At 36.2% G+C, this 24,313-nt stretch overlaps 1 protein-coding gene across 2 annotated transcripts in view; it reads left to right on the top strand.

Annotated features, from left to right (window-relative positions):
* The window catches only part of USP32 (ubiquitin specific peptidase 32), a 230,671-nt gene that overhangs the window by 126,103 nt on the left and 80,255 nt on the right, over window positions 1-24,313 (top strand). For both annotated transcript variants that reach the window (XM_044001697.1, XM_044001698.1), the window contains 5 exons: window positions 2,077-2,208; window positions 9,078-9,185; window positions 11,768-11,883; window positions 13,327-13,389; window positions 24,147-24,230. In XM_044001697.1, the coding sequence (XP_043857632.1) occupies window positions 2,077-2,208; window positions 9,078-9,185; window positions 11,768-11,883; window positions 13,327-13,389; window positions 24,147-24,230 (503 nt within the window). The remainder of the gene's footprint in view (window positions 1-2,076; window positions 2,209-9,077; window positions 9,186-11,767; window positions 11,884-13,326; window positions 13,390-24,146; window positions 24,231-24,313) is intronic.

Here is a 24,313-nt window from a genome sequence, read left to right as displayed (position 1 = left end):
GGAGGGAAGATCATTCCACCTCACACCTGTGCCCTCTGTCTATGTAGATTCCTTCTAAGTGCCCTAACATATAACCCTAATATTTAGAATTAGAGGAACTGAGTTAAAATCCTGGGTCTACTATGTACTATCTTTATGACCTTTGAAAAATCATCCTTTTACTTTCTTCTACTATAAAATGAGGAGTTGGACTAATTGGCTTTCCATATGAATAAGATAGCCGAGGTTGGGGAGAGAATTTGGAAGAAAAGAGGACAAAATTTTGAGAATCATGCATGTTGAGTTAGGAAGAGAATGAGCAGCAAGTAAAAGAGAGGAGTATTTAGAAGTAAGAGAACTCTGAGGATATTATTGAGTTTGTAAAGTCAAGGGAGACATTAGAAAGAAAGAAAGGTCATAGATAAAAAAAACTTGAAGGAAGCAATAGAAAAGTCATCTTTGATTCCTTTTCTTAACCCCTTTGACTGTAACCAATTTCAACATTGCTGGTGATATCCTTTATGGTATGTATTGTATCCTCTTCCTTTCCATTCCCATTGCCATAATTAATTCTGGCTTGTCACTTGGATTACTATGATAATTTTTTGACTGGCCCCTTATTCTCCTGTGCATTACTACTAGATTAATCTCCTTTGAAAGCCTTTTATCATAAGCCATCAGTGGCTTCCTATTGTCTATCACATAATGTTCAAACCCCTTCCTTATTTTCAAGGTTCCAATGTACTTACCTTGCCTTATTTCAATGTTAACCAACTTTTACTTTCTTTTCCTAAGTAGTTCTTCATTGTCATAAATATGTCATTTTCATTTCCACCAGGATAACTGTATTTATGTGGTTTCTGTCACTTGATGTTGTTACCATTACCACTTTACCTGATTTCTATCTTTTTAAAGGCACAATTTAATTCCTCTCTCTACCATGGAACCTTTGCTACTCCTGACCATCATTTCCAAACCATGCTGCCTGGCATCTTTATTTCCCTCTTATCCACCATTTGAGTTTTGGACTCTCGCCTTGAGATGTCAGGCTCCAGTAGCTAAGCTTTGGCTTAATCTTACCTGGAACCAGTCCCCTATATCACTTCTTAAAAAAAACCATACATCTGTATGTACAGCTTCCCTTTTTGTGTTGTCTTCCCTCATTTTAATGGGGCTACTTAAATCCTGCTTGCTTTTTATTTGTATTCCCAAAACGTCTAACTCTGCTTGGCTGGGGAGGAGCACTTAATAATGCTCTATTTCTTGATTACCAGTTCTTCTGAATACCAACAATATTTATAGTCTCTATCACACTTTACCATTTTAATTTTATACTAAGCTCTATTCTTTAATTGTTTTATGTGTATTCATTTTGCCTTTCTTACTAAATTATAAACCCTTGGAAGAAGGCAGGGACCATGTTCTTCTGTACCCAACATATTTCTTAGCATATAATGGCTGTTGGGTTAATACTTTTTTGATTTGATCCCAGATACATTGTGGTTTTTTTCCTTTTATCATTGATGAGGAATTTAATTACAAAATATAACTATAACTAAATCTATTCTGTGACTGTTTTCCTGCATTCACTGATAAACAAGGGAATTGTTGTCATTTCAAGAATACTTATTTATAAGCTATTTCTTTGGTTTTCCCTTCTTTTTCATGCTACCATTTAAAAGATTATACATAATTTACAGATTTTAAATTTAAATGCCAAATAATTTATAAAACGAGTGATATAGTTACCATGCTATTTTTGTATACTTGCATCTCATAGTTAATTAAATTTTTTAATAGATTATTTAAACAGCTCATGCTAGCAAGTTGATTTCTGTTTTTTAAGCCTGTTTTCTTTCTTAGTAATTTCAAATCAGTTTTCACCATTTAAAAAGGAATTAATTTGATTTTTTTTCCCCAGTGAGGGTTTTGGTTTTTTTGGGGGGTCCTATTTAATTTGAAGTCATGCAGGTACTTGTTTTTAGCAGCATAGTTAGAAAACAAAATGTTGACTTTGAATTTGTTACCAAAATAAAATGACTGTCAAGGCCACCAAACCTAGCTGGTTTACTTTTTTGTTTGATTTGCCTCTGTCAGTGGAAGAATCAGACATCATTGATCTTGAGAAACGCTATTGGCTGCTGAAGGCTCAATCCCGGACTGGCCGTTTTGATTTAGAGACATTTGGCCCCTTGGTTTCGCCACCCATTCATCCATCTCTGAGTGAAGGTAGGAGCCATTCTCATTGCCTGTAAATATCCATTTGTTAAATTTTTCTCTTCCCACCCCACCCCCATCCCCTACATCAGTCTTCATTCATGATGCTCTCTTAGTATGTTTTTATCCAATTACTTTGTAATTCTGAGAAGGCTTGTTAATGTGTGAAATCCTTCAAGGGGTAATTTTCCTCTTCTACTCCTCACCATCTCAAGTTTACACACAGTGTTTAGAATGATTTTTCAAAAACTTACCAGAATAATTTTCTGAATGTCAGACTATCTCATATGGAAATGCTAGTTCCATTGTACTTTCCCTTGGTCTGACCACATCTGTAATATTGTGTTTAGTTCTTGGTAAAAAGTTTTAGAAAGGACATATAAAAGGATTGAAAATTATGCTCTATGATTATTTCTTGAAACATTTATTGTAGGTGCTTAGAGAAGAAATAAATGATTTATGCAGGACATTATCCCTGTCTTCAGATATTTAAGTTTTGTCGTTTAGAAATTCATTCTGCTTGGGTATCAAAGGGCAAAACTAGGCCCATTAGATAGATAGAAGCTACATGGAGAAAAATGTTGAACCAAGTAGAAGGAACTTCTTCTTCTTCTTCTTCTTCTTCTTCTTCTTCTTCTTCTTCTTCTTCTTCTTCTTCTTCTTCTTCTTCTTCTTCTTCTTCTTCTTCTTCACAAATTTTGCTCTCTTGTAATTCAGTAACATGAAAGGAGAATTTTTAGAATGTTAGTTTAGCTAGCTCATTTTATAAATGAGGAAAAAGGGAAATACAGAAATGAAGTGGCTTTGCCCAGGCTAGAAAGCTCATAAGTACCAATTCTAGTACTCAACAACAGTATTTTACCTTATCTCCAAAAAAAATTTTAAGTGAGTTCCTCAACCATCTACAAACAAATCTTACATACTATATCTAAACAAGGCAGCTAAACTGATTTAACTTCACACATTTTTTTTTCCTTTTGTTTCCTCACAGTCATTTTAAAAAAGAGATTTTATACTGACTACCTTATTAAAATGGAGGGGAAAAAAATCTTAGATATGGGAGATCCCATAAACTAGCCATTCCAAATCATTGCAGCCCCATAAAAAATATTGGGATACAAAATCTCTTTGAGGACTAAAAGTAAACCATCAACTATAATTTCTTATTATTTGGACATTTTATTCTCAAAGTTTTCTACAATATTACTGCCATTACTATTGAGATACTGACATGTAATCAATAAGCAATATTATTATAGTTGTAATACAATGAATAAATGAATATAAATAATATGTTCAATGTCTCAGAATTAGAAATCTTTGCATCTGACCCATGAACTTTTTAGCTACTAAGTTATTTCAGGTGTGGTATAGTAGGTTTAAGAAGCCTTGTGAAGGTGTAAAATAGCATGTATATTCCTTGCTCTTTCTTCTTCTGTCTGGAGAATGCCTTCTCTCCTCTCTTCTCCCTCTCCCCCCTCCCCCAATTCTAAGTTCAGTCTTTAATTCTTTTATGATAGTTTCTTTGATGTATCCATGACTCTGTGATCTAATGCAACCCTAACCTTTCCATACCTTCTTAGCCTTTGTACTGTCCTTTCCTTTCTCATAAATATTCCATAGAGGATCCACCTGATATGCTAGAGGCTTATTGAATGAGTAGTATTACATCACTTCATCTCTCTACATCTGTTAATCCTCTCGCTGTATGACTGGCCAAACTTCTCTCACAGTAGTTCATTTGTTTGGTGAGATTCTTCATAAGTCATCATAACACAGTAATTATGCTTCATTCAACTTGTATCTGCCATATTTATCTTCATTATATCTTTTTGGATTATGCTGATCTTTGATATTTAGCATATCATATCATTGGGAAAATAGTGGTATTGAAAAGATGAGTTATTGTGTCAAGGAATAGCTTAGAATCATTGAAGGTGCAACATAATTCCCTGAGCAATTCATCTATCTCCTTTCCTCATTTTAAATTTCTGTGCAAGGTAGATATAGTAATAGAATAACTCATTGTACTGTCCATCCAACAGCATTTCACAGTCTGAATATTATAGGATGTTCTTCCACTTGTTTTTTGTTTTTCCCTCTGTGGATTATTACTAGGTAATCTTTTTTGAATAGTCATGAATATGATTTTGGAGGTCCGTAAAAGTCAGAAGCTTTATGCAGTCAATACAGTGTTATCTACAAACAGGAACATTTGGAGGACCTTGCCATTGTTAAGATGAATGTATGGACCACCTGGATTTGATGGAGCTGCTTTATTATCCAAAAGTATTTTATGAAACCATGGATTAATAGGAGCAAAATACCATTTGACTGAACTCCAAGCTGAACCCAGATAGCTAGCAGATAAGTCCCTATTTGGTGACTTCTTTCCCCAGGATAGTTAAGTCCCTATCTTGTGGAGCCATCTGAGTCTCCTCATCCATGCCAAAACTCCTTTTTGTAATCATATAATCTTATCATGTTGTTTCTTGTTATAACTGCTTTGCGTTACATCCATTCTTGTTATAGTATTTGCTTTTGGGTTGATTTGTTTCATGCTAATTAAATTGTTAACACCCTGTAACCAGTGAGCAAAGAAACCTTATATACCCTTAGAAAGAGGGAGTCTTTGAGCTCCTTTTTTTGGAAGGGGTCTCTGCATGATTCATGCTTGCTTGTTCTTGGGACAAATAAACTGGTAATATGTGTTTCCTGTCTGTCTCTGATCTGGTTTTTTCCTATAGGAGACATTATGTTCTCTAATCTGTTTTTTTGGTAGGAGGACAGGTATGGAAACAAATTGTAGGAGACATTGTAAAATTAATTTCTCTGATTTTTTTTTTTGTAGGAGACAGGCAATAAAAATCAATTTTTGACACTGTATAGAGAATTTTTCTTCTGTTAGGATAACATTAAGGACAGATCTCCAGTGACATTGTAAACACCTTTGGCTAGCATACACTTCTCTGTTTTTTGCTTTGCTTGATATTGTTAATCATAGAATCGAAAAATAAAATTGTCACTGTGGTTACATTTATAATAGAATCATAAATAATTTTTAATGTAATCAAGGAGGCTACTTTGTTGAAGTATTTTTTAATGCTATTTTCTTCTGGAGTCAAATTTCCTTATAATTAACAAATAATCATTGCAGCTAGATCTAGTCTTCTTTTGAAAACCATTTGCGAAAGCCCACTTATTCCTCTCTCGTGTTTTCATCAATAATATCTTGAATATATGTACTGAACCCTGTCATAAAGATTTTATAAAAATGAGAAAGTAGGCCTGTACATTCTATTATTGTGTATGTTGTGTAAGTGTGTAATAATACTGTCCAGTTTTTTTCCCCTTTTTCTTTTGGTATGTGCTAGTCTTTGAGATCTTAAAAATTCATCTGTGAGTTCATTCAGAATTGTGTATTAACCTTTAAAATGTCATTTTACTGTTCCTAAGTTTCCTTCTTTATATATTGGTGCAGGTCAACTCTTCTCAATTTCATCCTCTTAAATACAATTTCTTTTAAATATCCTTTTTGCGTGTGTTTGTGTGTGGGGGGGTTTGCAGGGCAATGAGGGTTAAGTGACTTGCCAAGGGTCACACAGCTAGTAAGTGTCAAGTGTCTGAGGCTGGATTTGAACTCAGGTCCTCCTGAATCCAGGGCCGGTGCTTTATCTTATCCACTGCGCCACCTAGCTGCCTCACCATTTCTACTTTTTAAAGTATATTAGGTATTGAGGTGTTAAAAGACCTCTCTGTCAATGATAAGAAAAAAATTGATCTAGAATTTGTTTTCTGTAACACTTAAAGATTTACATTGCTCTTATCTCACATTGTATGGAGTACTTATTTTACTCATGTAACACAGTAAATGTCAGAGGTGAATCTCTACAGAATCAAAGACCATTATACTGTACTATCTTTTTTAACTGTAGTTATTGTTGGCTGCGGTGTTTCTGTACTTGGCAAGGAGACTACTTGTTTTGCTACTTTAGGTAGTTTCTAGGTTCTCTTGGTGTTATTGTTGTGGCAACTATTTTTCTTGTTTAAAATCAATTAAACTTCTCTAAGAAATGGTAATAATCATAGTCCATGTCTTTACTTTTATCTATTTCCCATTTTATATGTAATTTTAGCAACTGGCATTTCTGATTCATTTTTCATCCTTTTTGCTCTCCTTCCAGTTAAATGTATAAATCCTTTTGAGGTTATCTGGCTAGTTGGATCTCAAAGCAAACTCTCTGTAGGCTTATATAAGTATGTACATGTATATATATGTGTGTGTGTGTGTGTGTGTATGTGTGTGTGTGTGTGTGTGTGTGTGTGTGTGTGTATTTTTTAAACATCTCTGCCTACATATATACATATGTATGGGGTACTTAAGGATCCACCTACATAAGCAGCAGTAGCCCATGAATATGGTGTCCAATATATGGCACCTTTTGTTCACTCTGGAAGGTCTGAGTGTTTTTTCTAGAGGAGAGCCAGCTACAACAATGACCCCATGGCTAACCACTCAGACTGTCTCTCAAGATGTTAAGGATAACTTTGGTCGGGCAAGGTCAGGGATAGAAGGAAATATACTCCTACTGCTTGTCATTGTAGTTCCTGAACCCTTACCAGTGTCCTTCAAATAAAATTCAGTAATCATGACAACATTGACTCTTAAATTAAACATAAAATATTTACTACATAAGGAAAAAGTAACAATAAAGCATTTTAATCACTAGAAAACAAAAGCACAAATAAACATAAGTTGTTAAATAGGAGGCAAAGTCAATAATAATAAAAATATTATAATTTCCTCATAAATATGTTTCACTCTCATTGTCCACAGGGGAGAGTGGGGAGGCATATGAGTGGGAAAACCCATAATATCCCTAGGGAAACTCACAGTTCTGTGTTGCAATCTTTGATGTTTCTGGTCCCTTCCAGAAATATCTGAACCTCACTAGATCATTTCTCTACTAGCTACTTTCCTTTCTTGTTCTTACTGATTTGTTATTAAGCAAAGCTTTTCTTCTTTTGTTCTAAAACCAATGGATCAGTGATAAACTCTTGTAATTCATAGCCCCCTTAACTGGTTGCTGAGAAAGTAATGTATTCTTGTAGGAAAAAAACAAAACAAAATATCAACACTGCAGTCCTCAGTTTGGCCCTTTTGGTAATGTGGACAAACAAACCCAGTCAACTCTCCACATAACAGGATTCTTCTTTTTCCATCCAGCTTTTAGCAAAGTAAAGCCTCTTCTCCAAAAAGAGAGCTCTCAGCAAAACAGATAAAAACTTTTGGGTTTCTCCTCAAAATTGTTGAGGACAGATGGAGGCAATCAGGTACCCACAAGTGGTTTTCTTTCTCTCATGCTGTAGATGGTGCTAGAGAGCAATAAGCACAGACAGCTTTACAGCTGCAGAATTCAGCTCCAACTGGCACAGCGGCTGAAAAGCTATGTATGACCCAGCCTTTCTGCAACCAGTTATCAAAGAAATACCTTTCTTCCAATTACCAAATTCTTAGCAAAGCAGTTAAGATCTTCCTGATGAGGAGTTAGCTATCTTAACTGGAGCATCTTTGACCTTCTTTGTCTTCTTTACCTGGCTTATGATTTCTTCCCTCTTCACCTTAAAGCTTCTGCTTTTTCTCTCTGCCTTCCAAATATCTCAAATTACTGCCTTGTTTTTAAGCACTGAGTCAGGACTTAGGATATGAAACTCACGAATCCCACCTTTCTGGCAGGTGTGACTTCAAGAGTCCTTATATAAGCTTCCTATACTCTACAAACAATTATTTGATTTACAGTTTCTCAATTACAACCTTCAAAACTTTAAACAACAGTCACATACAAATTAACTGATGAACTGCAATGCCCTTTGGCCATCATTACCTCAATGACATCATTTTCAAACAGGTCCTTTCAGTACATTCATATGAGAGACTTTTCTTTCTTGTCCTCAAATATACGGCTTCTCCTTAGCACTTTCATCCAGGAACCGTTTCTTCTCAAATTCTCAAAAGATAAAATTTTTCTGCCCTTTTCAGCAACCAGATTTCATATACAAAAGCAACATTTACATTTATATCATAATGAACCAGTAAGAGCTGTGGAAATCGACTTTTAATTCCTTATTTCTCAATTTATTAAACTCTATCCATCACATCAGTGGTTTGTCTAAATTTTTGTTTATTAATTCTCTCACTTTCCAATCCTTTCTCAATTTCCATACTCTAATTTTTTTTTTGTCAGTGTCATTGTATTCACACTGCTTTTATTTTCTGGAAAAAAATATCTTTGTGAGACATTGAATAATTGGGGGGGGAATGAGAGAGCATTTCTTTTATTTGGGGGTGGGATTGAGTCTGGAGAAATTGTGAAAATGAGAATGCGTGAAGATTTAGATATTTAACACTCACTAGTAAGGAAAAAAAAGAGTGCAGAAAGAGTAGACTAGAATTGGTACTATATCACTTGGGAGTTGGACAAACCCAAGGAGAGGTTAATGAAGTATCATCTATGGCAATGCCTTCTAAAAGAATCTAAGGCATCTAAGAAATATCTCTTGTACTGTCACTTTGGCCCATGCTAGAGTGTGTGTGTGTGTGTGTGTGTGTGTGTGTGTGTGTGTGTGTGTGTGTGTGTATGAGAGAGAGGGAGAGAGAGAGAGATTGATTGATTGATTGTGCCAGGAAGCTTATAAAAGAAGAAATTATGCTCTATAGCAATCCATGCCCCTAGCTCCATTTGATTGACATTGATAGAAAATGCTTTACATCTTGCCTGTTTTATAGCAAAAGGACAAGTTATGAATGTCATACAAAAATGTCAATATTTACATGAAATCTGTCTAGACATAGGTTGTCATGACACTTTCCTATATTCCAGGTTTATTTAATGCCTTTGATGAAAATCGTGACAATCACATAGACTTTAAAGAAATATCTTGTGGGTTATCAGCATGTTGCAGGGGACCTCTGGCTGAAAGACAAAAATGTAAGTATAATAAATGTTGTCTTTCACCAAGACTATAAACCAATAAGACTCTTATTTAGATTAATTTAAAATTATTATTTGAGTAAGATTTGACTTTTTAGTAACTTTATCAAGTTGGTGGGAATCCTTTTAGTAAAAATTAACCAAAAAAATAATAAAGCAGTTACATAGTACTTTAAGGTTTTCAAAGTGCTTTATAGATATGATCTCATTTAATCCTCACAACAATCTTGAGAGGTAGGTATCATTCTCCTGATTTTACAAATGAGGAAAATGAGGCACGGGAAGGTTAAATGACTTGCCCTTGGTCACACAGCTGCTAAGGGTCTGAGGCTGGATTTGAACTTAAGTTTTCTTAACTCGAGGCTTGGAGCTCTCACCACCTAGCTTCCTGTAATTTTTTTTTCATGATACTTAGGGTTAAAACAAATTGTCGTGGGGTGGGTCGGTGGCGCAGTGGATAGAGCACCGGCCCTGGAGTCAGGAGTACCTGAGTTCAAATCCGACCTCGGACACTTAACACTTACTAGCTGTGTGACCCTGGCAAGTCACTTAACCCCAATTGCCTCACTTTAGAAAAAAAAATTGTCATGATATTTGGCCTCAATGAGAACAAATGTTTTACGATGATTGTTTATAAATGTTTATCAGTTTATTTTAATTCATCAAATACATTTTTATATGATCTTTGCTGTTAATGATGAGGTTGATATTTCAAATGGATATTAGATGAAGTGGCAGAAATATATTAATTCTGATTTGAAATTTCCAAACAGAATGATATTTTCTGTTAGCTTCTATAGTATTTACTGTTTCTTGAGTCATCTGGAGGATAGGTATTAGATTAAAAAAATAAGATTTTGGTGTATTTTGTAAAAAAGCAGTCACAATATCACAAGACTTATGTGAAAACCAGGTTAATTACAAGAGAAATGAACTTGCATGTGGAACCCAAAGGATTCCTCATTTTTATAAAAGTTTACAGTTTTATAATAGCAGAAACAAAGGAGAAGGAGGGACCAGGAAGGGACGTGACTTGGGGGGGGGTGCAGCAAAGGTGGGGAAAAAGGACAAGACCACTCCCCGTGGTGAGAAGCAAGGTGATGATGGCAAAAACCTCATTATCCCAGCATGGCACAAATTGACTGGTGCCTGTCTTGCTTCCCTAGGGCACACAGGGAATCAAGCTTGGGGTGCAGCAACAAATTATTTCAGCTCAGGGAGGCTTCATTCTTGACACATTCAGGGCCTCCTGCATGCTGTGAGTCCAGCGTTTTAGGAAAATACGGCAACTCAAAAAGACAACTTCAGGGGACTCCTTAACAGCCCTTCACTATCTATATTACTTGTATTCACGAATATTTTATTGACAGTAAAATTTATTGGCAAGACATAATTTTCTCAGTTTAAGTCATAATAATTCACGTTCCATTCATCATGTCAAATGGAGAATGTGTCACTGCATTTTGATCTTGTTGCTGTTAAATATTTTGAGGGATTAACTTAGACCCTGGCACAAAATTCTCTTAAGTAATATCATTAATCTTTTCTATCTTCAACCATTGTGATGGATTTAATAATTTCTGTGAAACCTAAAGGTGAAAGTGAAGTTCTTTTTTTCTCAATGAAAGTTCATTATCCTTTAAAAAGTTTTTTTCCCCTGATATATAAGGAAAGTTAATAAATCAAAGTAAATAATTTGAAATCAACAGTGTGGCAATTTTCCAATTTTTCTTTTTTTCTTTCTTTCTCTCTTTTTTTTTTTTTGCGCAGGGCAATGGGGGTTAAGTGACTTGCCCAGGGTCACACAGCTAGTAAGTGTCAAGTGTCTGAGGCTGGGTTTGAAAGGCCATTTGCGTGCACCTGAAGAAACTGAAAAACTCTCCTATGAGATTACCTTTTAAACCTTAGAATTATTAAGTTTAGAAATGAAATGTTATCCTTAAAATGTCACCATGGTGACAAATCAAGTGATGTGGGTCAGATCCCAGCACTGCCATTCACTACCTTGTTTAATCTTATCCAGTTCATTTGACATCAGTGGGTCTCAGTTTCTTTGTTTTTGTTTTTTTGTGGGACAGTGGGGGTTAAGTGACTTGCCCAGGGTCACACAGCTAGTAAGTGTCAAGTGTTTGAGGCTGGGTTTGAACTCAGGTCTTCCTGAATCCAGGGCTGTTGCTTTATCTACTATAACACCTAGCTGCCCCCAGTCTCAGTTTCTTCATCCTTAATATAAGGAGGTAAGTCTAAATCTATGATCCTATGATCCTATGAACTAAGAATAATATGTATTTCAAGGCAACTTAGCCTTTTTCTTTCAAATTGCAGGAAAAGAAGCCCTACTTAGAGTGAAGGAATAGTATAAACCAAACTCTGAATTTTTAATAGGATATTTTGTTTATGTGTGATATAGTATGATTACTGCTGACCCAAAGCACTGCCAATGCCATCTATGACAACTTTACCCAAGGACATAGTTGCCTGAAACCTTTCTTGATTATCCTGAAACAAAGACCAGTATCTTGCCGTGAACTTTAGAGTATAAAAATAATTCATCTCACTTAAAAATTTCTCTTCATTAGTTTGTTTTAAGGTGTTTGATGTTGACCGTGATGGAGTCCTCTCACGAGTTGAACTGAGAGACATGGTTGTTGCACTTTTAGAGGTCTGGAAGGACAACCGTACTGATGATATCCCTGTAAGTTCTATGCTGTGCCCCTCTTGTGGCAGTTTTTCCTCTGTAAGTTGGGTGGCAAGGGGAGTTACTTAAGGAATGATGTCAGCTTGGCTAATTCTCAAAGTATATGCAGTTGGAGAAGAAAGAGATTCAAATGCATTGGATTTAACACTGGGATCTATTAGAATCCTTAGCTTTTTTCAAATTTCAGTTCAAATGACATCTCCTATAAGAAACATTTCCTTCTTCCGCAATTGTTAAATTTTCTAGCTGCTTCAACTTATTTATGTTTTATATCTCTCAGTAAAATATAGGTTCCCAAAGTTAAACATGATTTTCCATGTTTTCCCTTGAAGGGAGCCTAGCATAGTACCTGGTCCATAGGGTGCTGAATAAATGCTGTTTTTTAAAAAATTGTGACTTTCTTTTGTTTTTAGATCACCTTAATTTCCCAAAATGGTTTTCCTTTTCCAAGAGAGCCACCCCTCATAACAAAAAAATAGAGGGGAAAAAAGATTTCAGTAAAACTAACCAACATACCAACCAATACTAACATTACAGTGTTCCATACACATTGTTGTCCAACATCTCTTCAAAGGAGGGACAGAAGTATTACCTCTTGTTTTATGGGTAGACTTAGTTATAGCATTTAATTTCAATTTTTTGTTTTGTTTTTGGCTATTTCCTGTCCATTTACATTGTCCTTTTGTGTGTTTTCCTAATTCTACTCTGCTAACTTTACATTCTACATATTCATCGTTTCTCATAGTGCAGGGATGATATTCCATTCTGTTTGTGTACCTAGATTTCTTTAACCATTCCCCAGTTGATGGACACCTAGCCCGTGCTTCCAGTTCTTGGCGACTACAAAAAAGGCTGTTACAAATATTTGGGGGTATATTCTTTTGTGTCTTAGAGCTATTCCCTAGTGGATGTATTTGAAGGAAATAAACAGTTTCTAAACGAAGATTATGAATTTCAGAATACGAAAGGTTTTTCCAAATCACAACAGAAATGCAAATCAAACAAGCAACTCTGAGGTTTTTTCCTCACACCAATCAAATTGGCAAAGATAAAAGATGCAAACTGTCAATATTGGAGGAGTCCTGGAAAGACAAACATACTAATATTGTGCTTATGGAATTGTATATTGCTCTAACTATTGTAGAAGTCAGTTAGAAATAATGCTAAGTAAAAAAATAATGCTAAGAAAGTGACTTAAATTTTTAAGAATACTTTGTTGAATCAAAATGAAGATTTTTATTGAATGTGATTTTCACCTTTCTTTTGTTATTTTTGTCAAATCAAATATTAGCATCTGCTCATACAAAATAAAAATTACTATCCAAAATGACCAGAATAACATATTTTCAGTATTTATTCCCTGTTGATATAAAGCATAATAAAATTTGTAGTTACTTACTTTTTTAGTTATTCTTTTGTTGTTGTTTTTTTTTTTTAAAGGAACTGCACATGAATTTGTCAGACATTGTAGAAGGCATATTGAATGCACACGACACCACAAAGGTGAGTTTTTAATAGAACTCATTTCTTTTTACTTAAAAACATTTGTCATGTGCCTTTTTGTTTTTGTTGTCTTTAGGCATTTTTATAAAACTTATCTAAAGTCCCTTGGAACCAGAGTTGATAATTTTCTTTCTTTAAATTTATTTTTTTGTCTGGAACTATAATTTCATTGGTGTGGAAACTACTTCCCTTGATGTAGATTGGCAACCAACCTATAATATATAGTGTTAGAAAGTTGACTGGAATATTGAGAGGTCAAGTAACTTGCCCATGGTCTCACTGCTAGTATATGTCAGAAGTAGAAATTGAACTCTGTGCTTTGTCAGGTCAAAGCCAGCTATCTACTATACCACAATATGTTTAAAATATGTAGTTAAGGAGCTATGAACTGTGTGGGCACTTTCATGTAATCTACCCTCAGGAAAAAGATTAAATGAACTAGAATTAAAAGAATTACAAATCAGGATATTCTCCCCCCCCCCCCCCCTTTTTTTTTTTTTTGGTGAGGCAATTGGGGTTAAATGACTTGCCTAGGGTCACACAGCTAGTAAGTGTTAAGTGTCTGAGGCCGGATTTGAACTCAGGTACTCCTGAATCCAGGGCCAGTGCTCTATCCACTACGCCATCTAGCTGCCCCTAGGATATTCTTTTATCCTTGTTTATTAGCATTGTCTAAGTTCATTTTTATTCTTCTGTCACGCTCATCAAATGTAGTTGCTAAAAGAGCCATAATAAAGATTTCTTTGAACTAAGATTATACTCTTATTCTATTAATCTATACAATAATAGACTTAGAGCTGGAAGGCACTTGAAAGGTCATTAAGTTCAACCCCCTCATTTTACAGATGAAGAATCTGATGCCCAGTAATATTAAGTGACTTGCCCAAGGTTATGAGGCTATTAAATAAAAGAAATGGGATTTGAACCCATGTTAAAAAATTGTTATCTCTATTTGTTACTGTCAGTACTTTTTGAATTTTCACAGGACCACTTATAACATGACAGTCCAAAATAAATTTACATGTGCCATGGGGAGTCCAGTTTTCTTATATTAAAAATATGTGTGCATTTATAAAAAAGTAACATTGTAAAGTATTATTCTTTGTGCTGTGTGGATTATTGTTTCCCTCGCATGTTGTGCTCTAGCCATTTGCTTACCTTATCTCTAGGCTTACTGCTTTGTAAATTATGATGTTATTGTCTCATTGGAACTAACTCATGCATGCTAGGCTAGGTACCCTTGATTATGAGCCCTTCCATTCCGAAATAAAATGAAGTGGTAGAATAGCAAATAGGAATAACTTGCAGCAAATTGGAAGGAAGAATTTGAGGGGTGTTGATTTTTAGTTCAAGTATTATTTCTGCTTTAATGGATGGGATACTTAAGGAAAAAGAGATATAGAGGGTAAGGCAGTAGTACTAGGGAGTAGTGGCCAGTTCAGACAGAAAGATCTAGTTGATTCCTTAGGAGTGGTAGATTCTGTGCTTCAGGGTATAGTTCTATTAAGATGCTCAGAAGTTTGTGAAACTGCAGGCCATGGAGTCCTTGTGGTATCTATCATTGACCTATTTGGTCTACTTTGCCTCCAGCCCTTCTGTCGGCAGTGCTTTGAGATCTGTCAACTAACTCACCACAGGCCTGTTCATGAAGGTAGTGACCATGACTGGCTACTCTTATTTGGTCAATTTGATATGCCTAATTATTGATCTTCTTTGGTATATCATTGTTGGTGAGGTGTGCCAAATTGTGGGGCAGTCCACACCCTTAGAGGCTGTCGATATATATTTCTTGCTTTGTCAAAATGTCTTCATGGAATTCTTAGTTTTTGCCATGTTGAATGGCCATGACCTTTATGCCCTTGATTATTCATGGATAACATTTCGTGTTTCCAACATTGTCTTTGATAGTCAGCACTGGCAGACATGTGGGCAGGCATCTTTTGCAGATATTCTAGCAGGTATATCATCTTCATCTCCTTTATATACTATATCTCCTGAAAGACATGTAGAATCGCACTATATTGATAATGATGCATTTTACTAAGGACCGTTAGGCCAAATTTTGGGTCTTTTGTGAGTATGTTAGTGATATAGCCACATGAATATGTATTTATTATGTGCTAGGCATTGTGTTACCGGCTGGGGGATACAAAGAAAGGTAAAAAAAATAGCTTTCTCTTAAGGAGCTCACAGTCTAAAAGGGGAGAGATAACATGCAAGTAACTAGATACAAACAAGATATGTACAGTATTAGTTGGAGATAATCAACAGAGAGAAGGCACTAACATTAAGGAGGATAAGGAAAGGCTTCTTGCAGAAGATGGGACTTTAGTTGAGATTTGAAGGAAAGCAGGATATAGAGACCAGGTAGGAAGAGTTCCAGTCATGGGAGACAGCCAGAGAAAATGTACACAATTGGGAGATGGTTCTGTCTTGTGTGCAAAGAAAGGTAAGGAGGCCAGTGTCACTGGCTTACAGACTCTTTGGAGGTGAGTAAGGTATAAGAGGAATGAAAAGCCAGGAAGAGCCTGTGTTGTAAAGAGCTCTAAAAACCAAAGGATTTTGTATTTGATCCTGGAGGCAATGGGGAAAAGCACTAGAGGGTTTTTTTTTTTTAATTAAAAATTTTTTTTAAATCAAAGTATTTTATTATTTTCCAGTTACACATAAGGATAGTTTTCAACATTTATTTTCATAGGATTTTTAGTTCCAAATTTTTCTCCTTCCCTCCCTCCTCTCCAAGACGAAAAGCAATCTGATATAGGTTATATATGTACAAACATATTTATGCATTAGTCATATTGTGAAAGAAGGATCAGAGCACAAGGGAAAAACCTCAAAAAAGAAGGAAAAAAATCTAGCCCCAAAGTAGAAACAGTATGGTTCAATCTGTATTCATAATTACAGGGTTGTTTTTTTTCTGGATGTTGAGAACATTTTCTATCATGAGTTCTTTGAAATTGTTTTGGATCATTGCACTGCTGAGAAGAGCCAAGTCATTGTTCATTACACAGTGTTGCTGTTACTGTGTACAATGTTCTGCTGGTTCTTCCCCTCTGAGTCAGTATCAGTTCATGTAAGTCCTTTCAAGTTTCTCTGAGCTCCTCTTGCTCATCGTTTCTTACAACACAACAGTATTCCATTACATTTATATACCCCAACTTGTTTAGCCATTCCCCAATTGATAGGCATTCCCTTGATTTCCAATTCTTTGCCACCACAAAGAGAGCTGCTATAAATATTTTTGTACATGTGGCTCTTTTTTTCTCTTCTATGATCTCTTTGGAATACAGACCTAGCAGTGGTACTACTGGGTCAAAAGGTATGAACAGTCCCATAGCTCTTTGGGCATAGTTCCAAATAAAGCACTAGTGTTTATTGAATAGCAGGGTGATGTGGTCATGTTTGTCTTTTAGGAAGGTCAGTTTGACAGCTGAGTGAAGGTTGGACTGGAGTGTGGAGATGTTAGATGGGAAAAGCCACCAGAAGCTATTGTGATAGTAGAGATACAAAATGATGAAGGCCTGGATCAGGACTATGTTTGTGTCAGAGAAGAAAAGAGGATGTGTATGAGAAATGTTACAAAGATAAAATTGACAGCCCTTGGCAACACATTGGATGCTGTTAAGAATGAGTGTGGGGTCCAGAATTGTCCAGTCTACAATAAAAGAAACTGAGCCAGAGCTCTGAACCAGTAGCACTTTATTAAAGGGTTCATGGCTACTCTAATGAAGTGGACCTCAGAACTTCTTCATGTTCTGAGAAGCCCCCTTTTCCTTAAAGTCTTATTTTTATAGTGCTTGCTACCCAAATGAAACAGAGGAGGCAAAGTAAAACACATAATTTCATTGGTTGATAGACCTATAGCATGATCTTCCAGAGAACCTTCAGTTCATGCTTGCAATAGATTAACTGGTAGAGGATATCCAAATCGGAGCAGATGTGATGGTCTTTCATTGACCCTATGTTGTGCAGTAGATTAGGGAATAGAGTCACAAGCAGCTCCTGCAGTGGGAAGATAGGATAACCCATTGATTAACTGCTCATAGGACCTGTTGGCCAAGTGCCATAGGGCTGTTTTCCCTAGCAAAGGGATAATAAGGGTGAAGGTACAATCAAAAATAGCTGGGGGACTTTCCATGCCATTGAGTCACCTCTAGCACACTGAATTTGGTCATTTACTCATCAGGCATTGGTTAAACAAGTGTATTCACTGTGGAATCAAATTCAATTGAATACTACTAACCAGTGGTCTAAATAAAATAGGGGTCTAAATTAATTATTTCCCACATGAAGCTGATGCCTACATTGCAAGCCTGTTATAAAAAAAAAATGGTGGTTCTCTTAAAAAAATTATTATTTTCCGGTTATATTCAGAGATAGTTTTCAATATTTGTTTTTATAAGATTTCTAGTTTCAAATTTTTCTCCCTCCCTCTCCTCCTTTCTTCCTCCCCAAGTCAGCAAGTAATCTGATAAAGGTTATATATTCACAATCACATTAAAAAAATTTCTGAATTAGTCATGTTATGAGAGAAGAATCAGAGGAAAAAGTAAAAACCCAACAACAAAAACAATAGAAAAAGTATTTTTTGATCTGTATCCAGATTCAACAGTTCTTTTTTTTTTCTTTCTGGATTTGAAGAGCATTTTCCATCATGATTCCTTTGGAACCATTGCTGAGAAGAATCAAGTCTATCACAGTTGATTCACACATAATGTTGTTGATACTGTATACAATGTTCTCCTGGTTCTGCTCATCTCACTCATCATCAGTTCATGCAGGTCCTTCCAGGTTTCTCTGAAATCTGCCTGCTCATCGTTTCTTGCAGCACAATAGTATTCCATTACATTCATATACCACAACTGGAGGCAGCTAGTTGGTTCAGTGGATAAAGCACCAGGCCTAGATTTAGGAGTACCTGAGTTCAAATCCAGCACTTACTAGCTGTGTGACCCTGGACAAGTCACTTAACCCCAATTGCCTGACACCCCGCCCCCCCCCCCCCCAAAGTGTACATATACCACAACTTATTCAGCCATTCCCCAATTGATGGGCAACCCCTCACTTTCCAATTCCTTGCCACCACAAAAAGAGCCAGCTATATATATTTTTGTACATGTGGGTCCTTTTCCCTTTTTTATGATCTCTTTGGGAAAAGACCTAAAAGTGGTATTGGGCATAGTTCCAAACTGCTTTCCAGAATGGTTGTATCAGTTCACAGCTCCACCAACAATGCATTAGTGTTCCAATTTTTCCACAGCTTCTCCAACATTTACTATTTTCCTTTTTTGTCACATTAGCCAATCTGATAGGTGTCAGGTGGTAAGGATGGTGGTACTCTTGATAATTATAAGGAAGTTAGGAGGAGGAATTTTGGGGGAAAAATAATGAGTTTCATTTTTGATATGTTGAGTTTAAGTCTATGAGACATCCAATTAAAGATGTCCAAGGGCAAGATCTGTTAATTTTCCTCAGGGTAGGAGAAGACAGTGTACATGACCCCCTCTGAGCCTCTTAATTTAGCACCCTGCTTCTTTCAAGACTAGGAATCAGCAGATTACCAGACTTACCATCTTCTTTTGCATAAAGTTTAATGAAATTCCCAGTACCATCATGTATGCTCCATGCTAGGTAGTCTCTATCTGCTCATTTACCAACATGCTCCTAATGCAGAGGGCACAGCAAAAAAAATTGGATACTTGTCAGACTGTAGCTGCCAAGAATAATACTCCAAAATTCTATGGATCTGACAACCAACTTTCTCAAAATGCAGTTGGGAAGCCTTGTAGGTCCCCTCCATCAAGGACAAAGGTAATTTTTTTCTCATACTCCACATAGAACATGATTAAAGGCAGAAAGAATGCTAATATCTACTTTATCCACTAAAAGTAATACTAATGATATACTTTTCATAAAGAGTGATCAGGTTGCCCTGCATCTGGGTGGGACTGGGGTAGTAAGTACCTTTTCTCAGGCACCACAGAATGGCTGCAGGAAACCATCTCTTTTAAGCTGTTGATGAGGGGTGAGATCCCTTTTCCTAGCAGAATATGATACTTCCTGTGCTTATATTCATGCCTTTGTTGCCTCTCCACCGCTCTTTGGCTGTATAGTTTTCAAGGTCAGCATAAAGAGATGAAAATAGATATTCTTCCGTTCGTTGCCTTTTTTTCTATCTAAAGACTTGTATTTCTAGGATCATAGAGCTAGAGTTGGAAGGGACCTTAGAGGTCATCGAGTCCAACTCCTTCTATTTTTACAGATAAGGAAACTGAGGCTTGGATGTTAAACTGAGGCTTGGATGTTAAGTGATTTGCTCTGTCTCACACAACTCCAGGAAGTGTCTGAGACAGGATTTGGATCCAGATTATCCTTACTCCAGGTCCAGTGCCCTATCTGCTGTGCCTTGCTGCAGACAGAGATCTTTTATCTTGAAATTTGTAGATACATGTTTAATTTTACTTGTAATTAACCATTTATCTTTATTTTGAATAAATGGTGCTGTGACTTACTTTGTTGGATATTGAAATTTTAAGTACAAATTTGATAAAAATCATTACTTTCCAATGCTTCATTTTGATTTCTTAGAGCCTGCCATTACCTTCCAAATGTTAAATACAGTGAAATTGTACTGGGGTTTTTTTTTTGGTCACCTATTAAATTTGACTATCAAAAAAAAAAACTACTGCTAATATTAGTAATTGATTGTTGCTACAAGGATGAAAGGTGTAATTTTGAAAATAGGCATGCCCTCCTCTTTGACACTCTTTGGTTCCCATATTGGTACTGAAGTCTTTAAGCTCATATAGAGAGATATATATAGTGAATATATTTATTGGGGCATACATTTAGAGCATATTAATCTGCATAGCATGCGTAGTCATTTGAACTCATTATATAAACTACCATTAGCTCTGGAGTTTTTATGACATTCCATAGGTTCAGAAATCAATTTACCACTTGTTTTTAAAGGATAACAGTCTTTCTGAATACTAAAGGGAACACTTCCTCTTCCTTTAGCCTCTCTGCACTCCTCACCCCCATTCTGGTCCAAGTAAAATTTTGTTTTTGCTCTTCTGTTGCCTCTTATACTCAGTGACATAGGTTTTTATTTTTGAGCTTTTCTTTTATTCTTCCTAAACAGTAAACATCTTGAAGGCAAACACTATCTTACTCATTCTTTGTACCACATATAGTACCTAACACAATGATGAGTATACTATAAAAATGTGTTGAATTGAATTCTTGCTATTAGCTAAATAACCAAACAGCATGGTGTAGTCTGAAATGTTACGGTATAATGGAGTTGTAAGACCTGAGCTTGAGTTCTCTGATAGCCTGACACTTACTAGCTTTCTAAGTCTGAGCAAGTTATTTCATTTCTCTGAGCTTGAGTTTTCTTCTCTGTAAAGTGGGGATAATAAAATTTTAGTTACCTACTCTACCCCATTGGATTATTGTGAAGAAAAATTTTAAAATAATTCTGGACCTGTAATTTCCTTGGAACAGGGAATTCCTGATATAGAGCCTTCCTCCACTGATGCAGATCAGCAACTAATCTGCAACAGATAGTCTGAGCAAGTTGCCTGGGGCACTGAGAGGTGACTTGCTCAAGATCACACAACTCATAAGTGTCAGAGGCAAGACTTGAACCCTGATCTTTCTGATTCTAAGGTAGGCTCTCTGTGTGAATAGAGATTTTACCATGTTGCTTTGGTGCTATGAGGGAAATACTTTTTAAACCTCAAAGCATTTTATGAAAGTGAGTTGTTATACTCCATACTCCATTACCTTTCATACCATATCATGTACTTTTCTATGAGTATGCATAGACATTCCTTCATCCAAGTCAAGAGAAGTATAACAGAACAAAGTTTAGAGTTCAAAGTAGTTGAGATTTTTTGTCACAGATAGTAGTGTTTATCCTATAATGATGGGTAGGATTCTCTGTGACTACATACAATAACTCTTTGCCTTTGACTATGAATTTAAATCCCAAAACTTGAAGCTATTACTTTGAGTCTCTTTCCCTAAACTATTCTCCTTCCCCCCAAAAACAGTCATAAAAGAGACTTTATTTAGTCAATCCAAATTATTTGTTATATTTTGCAGAGCTGATTGCCCCTTTTGTTGACAAAGAAGGCTCATTGTTGTTTAAAACCAGTTGAATTAGTAACCGTTTTTCCCCCTCTTACCTGTTGCCTGTTATTTCTACCCATTTGTGTGTGTGTGTGTGTGTGTGTGTGTGTGTGTGTGTGTGTGGTTTTTTTTTGGGGGGGGGTGAGGCAATTAGGGTTAAGTGACTTGCCCAGGTTCACACAGCTAGTAAGTGTTAAGTGTCTGAGGTCGGATTTGAACTCAGGTACTCTTGACTCCAGGACCACTGCTTTATCCACTGCGCCATCTAGCTGCTCCTCCCATTTGTATTTTAAAGTTTTCCCCCCAAAGTACTTTTTGGGGGGTGGATGGGAGGAAAGTACTATGGCTAATTCTAAGACCCTGAACATGAAGCTCTCTACCACTGGACTAGTTCACTGGACTGGTAGACTCTGAAGTGGCTTTCTGTTTTTTACATATCCCAAGGAGGTACAACTTGATCTTTTCGGTCAGTCATAAGATGCCTCCTGTGCGGCATCATCTGTTTTTATCTGATTGAAACCCTATAATCCTCTCATTTTTAAGGACTTCTTTACACCTTACACTAGAATTTTAAGAAAATTCCTTAATACCTGGTTTAAGCTGTCAATCGACTCAGTTGAGATGGCAGGACTTTTTAGAATGATATTAATTGAAGTAGAGCTGAAACTTCCTCTTCCTTTTTGGTTTCTTTAACCCTTTGCCTTTAAGCAAGGTAATAAGAAATTGCTTTAAGTTATTTCAAACAAGTTTTAGATTGGTCACCATCCTCTCAAAACAAAAAATACAGTATCAAAGTGTTCTAGTCTTGAAAGGGTAACAAGTCAGTATCATTAGGGATGATTGTATGATCTGAAAAGACCATCTAGGTTTAAATACTGCAAAGAAGGAGAAAGAGGACCGATATGTACCACATATATACATATACATATATATATTTTGGGGGGGGGTTAGACAATTGGGGTTAATTGACTTGCCCAGGGTCACACAGCTAGTAAGTGTCAAGTGTCCGAGGGTGGATTTGAACTCAGGTCCTCCTGAATCCAGGGCCGGTGCTTGATCCACTGCGCCACCTAGCTGCCCCTCCAAAAATATATTTATAGCAGCATTTTTTTTGGTGCCAAAGAATTAGAAGCTGAGGGAGTGCCCATCACTGGGGAAATAGCCAACAAGTTATGGTGTATGAAGTTGATGTAATGCTACTGTGCCATAAGAAATAATGGGGTAGTTTCAGAAAAACTTAAGAAGACACATATGAAGTGATACAGAGAGAAGTTAACAGAACTAGAAAAGTTTAGGAAGTCACAACAGTAAAGATAAATGTTTTTGAAAGACTTAGGAACTCTGATCAACACAATTGACCAACCACAAATCCAGGAGACTTGTAATGAACCAAGCTATCCATCCACTTGCGGATAGAGACCTGATTGACTCAGTACAGATTGAAGCACATTTTTTTGAGACCTTTGGACATGGCTAAGGGAGGGGTTAGTTTTGTTTGACTATATGTATTTGTAGCAAATTGTGTTTTTCTTTCCTTATCAATGGGTAGAGTATGGGGAGGTGGGAATTAGAAAGTTTGGAACTGCACATAAAATAAAGTTGAATTTTAAAAATTAAAAAGTAAAGCTTTTTGCTCCAACTTAATAAAATCCACTTACCCTCCTTTGGCCTCAGTTTATTCAGCTATAAATGGAAGGGATTGGACTAAATGGCCTTCAAAGCCCTTGAAGCTCTAGCTTTCCCTATATGTATGATTCCATGATCTTAGTATGTTTTGTTACATGTAAATGTAACCATTTCTTCCTAACAACAGAATGCATTGACTTCTAGATATAATATTTGAGGACCCTAAAAGGATTCTAGTCTCTTATTCCTATGATAAGAAAAGGAAATGTTGGATTGTGTTATGTAGAACTTTATGATAATGGTTGTACCAAAGGCAGACATTTTTGTCCAATATGTTCTTCAAATATATAATTTTTTTAAAAGAGCATAAACTCAGACTGTGTAGGTAAAACACTATTCTCACATCTTTTTTTTGCGGGGGGTTGGGGCATTGAGGGTTAAGTGACTGGTCCAGGGTCACACAGCTAGTAAGTGTCAAGTGTCTGAGGACAGATTTGAACTCAGGTCCTCCTGAATCCAGGGCTGGTGCTTTATTTATTTACTGTACCACCTAGCTGTCCCTATTCTTGTGGTGTTTTTGTTTTTATTTTTGTTTTTGGGTGAGGCAATTGGGGTTAAGTGACTTGCCCAGGGTCACACAGCTAGTAAGTGCCAAGTGTTTGAGGCCAGATTTGAACTCAGGTACTCCTGACTCCAGGGCCGGTGCTCTATCCACTGCGCCACCTAGCTGCCTCTATTCTCATGTATTTAAAAAAAAATTTCCCATGTTAAAAAATACCATATCTACTTTTTGCTTTGACATGGTTTGTTTATATGTATTGCTTGCCTGTAATATGTTACTTTTAATCTGATCCTACTTTCCCTAGTTTTCAGATGATAAAAGGAAATGGAGAATAATAAAAGTTTTATAAGTCAGCGTTTATTTTTATTTTTCTTTTTAATGTAAAATACTCCAAAACAACTCATTTCAAGTATTGTCCCTCTTCCAGAAGGGGCATCTTACTCTGGAGGACTATCAGATCTGGAGTGTGAAGAATGTTCTTGCCAATGAATTTTTAAATCTCCTCTTTCAGGTATGTATGCTCATTATAAATAACTTCTTAGGAGGGGGGTATAAAGTGCACTCCCTGTAGTCTTTAATCCTTTTTGTTTTTAA

The sequence above is a fragment of the Dromiciops gliroides genome, chromosome 4, assembly GCF_019393635.1.
Source record: "Dromiciops gliroides isolate mDroGli1 chromosome 4, mDroGli1.pri, whole genome shotgun sequence".
NCBI lineage: Eukaryota > Metazoa > Chordata > Mammalia > Microbiotheria > Microbiotheriidae > Dromiciops > Dromiciops gliroides.
Note: the sequence above shows the minus strand (reverse complement) of the source record. Positions and strands in the feature narration are given on the sequence as shown.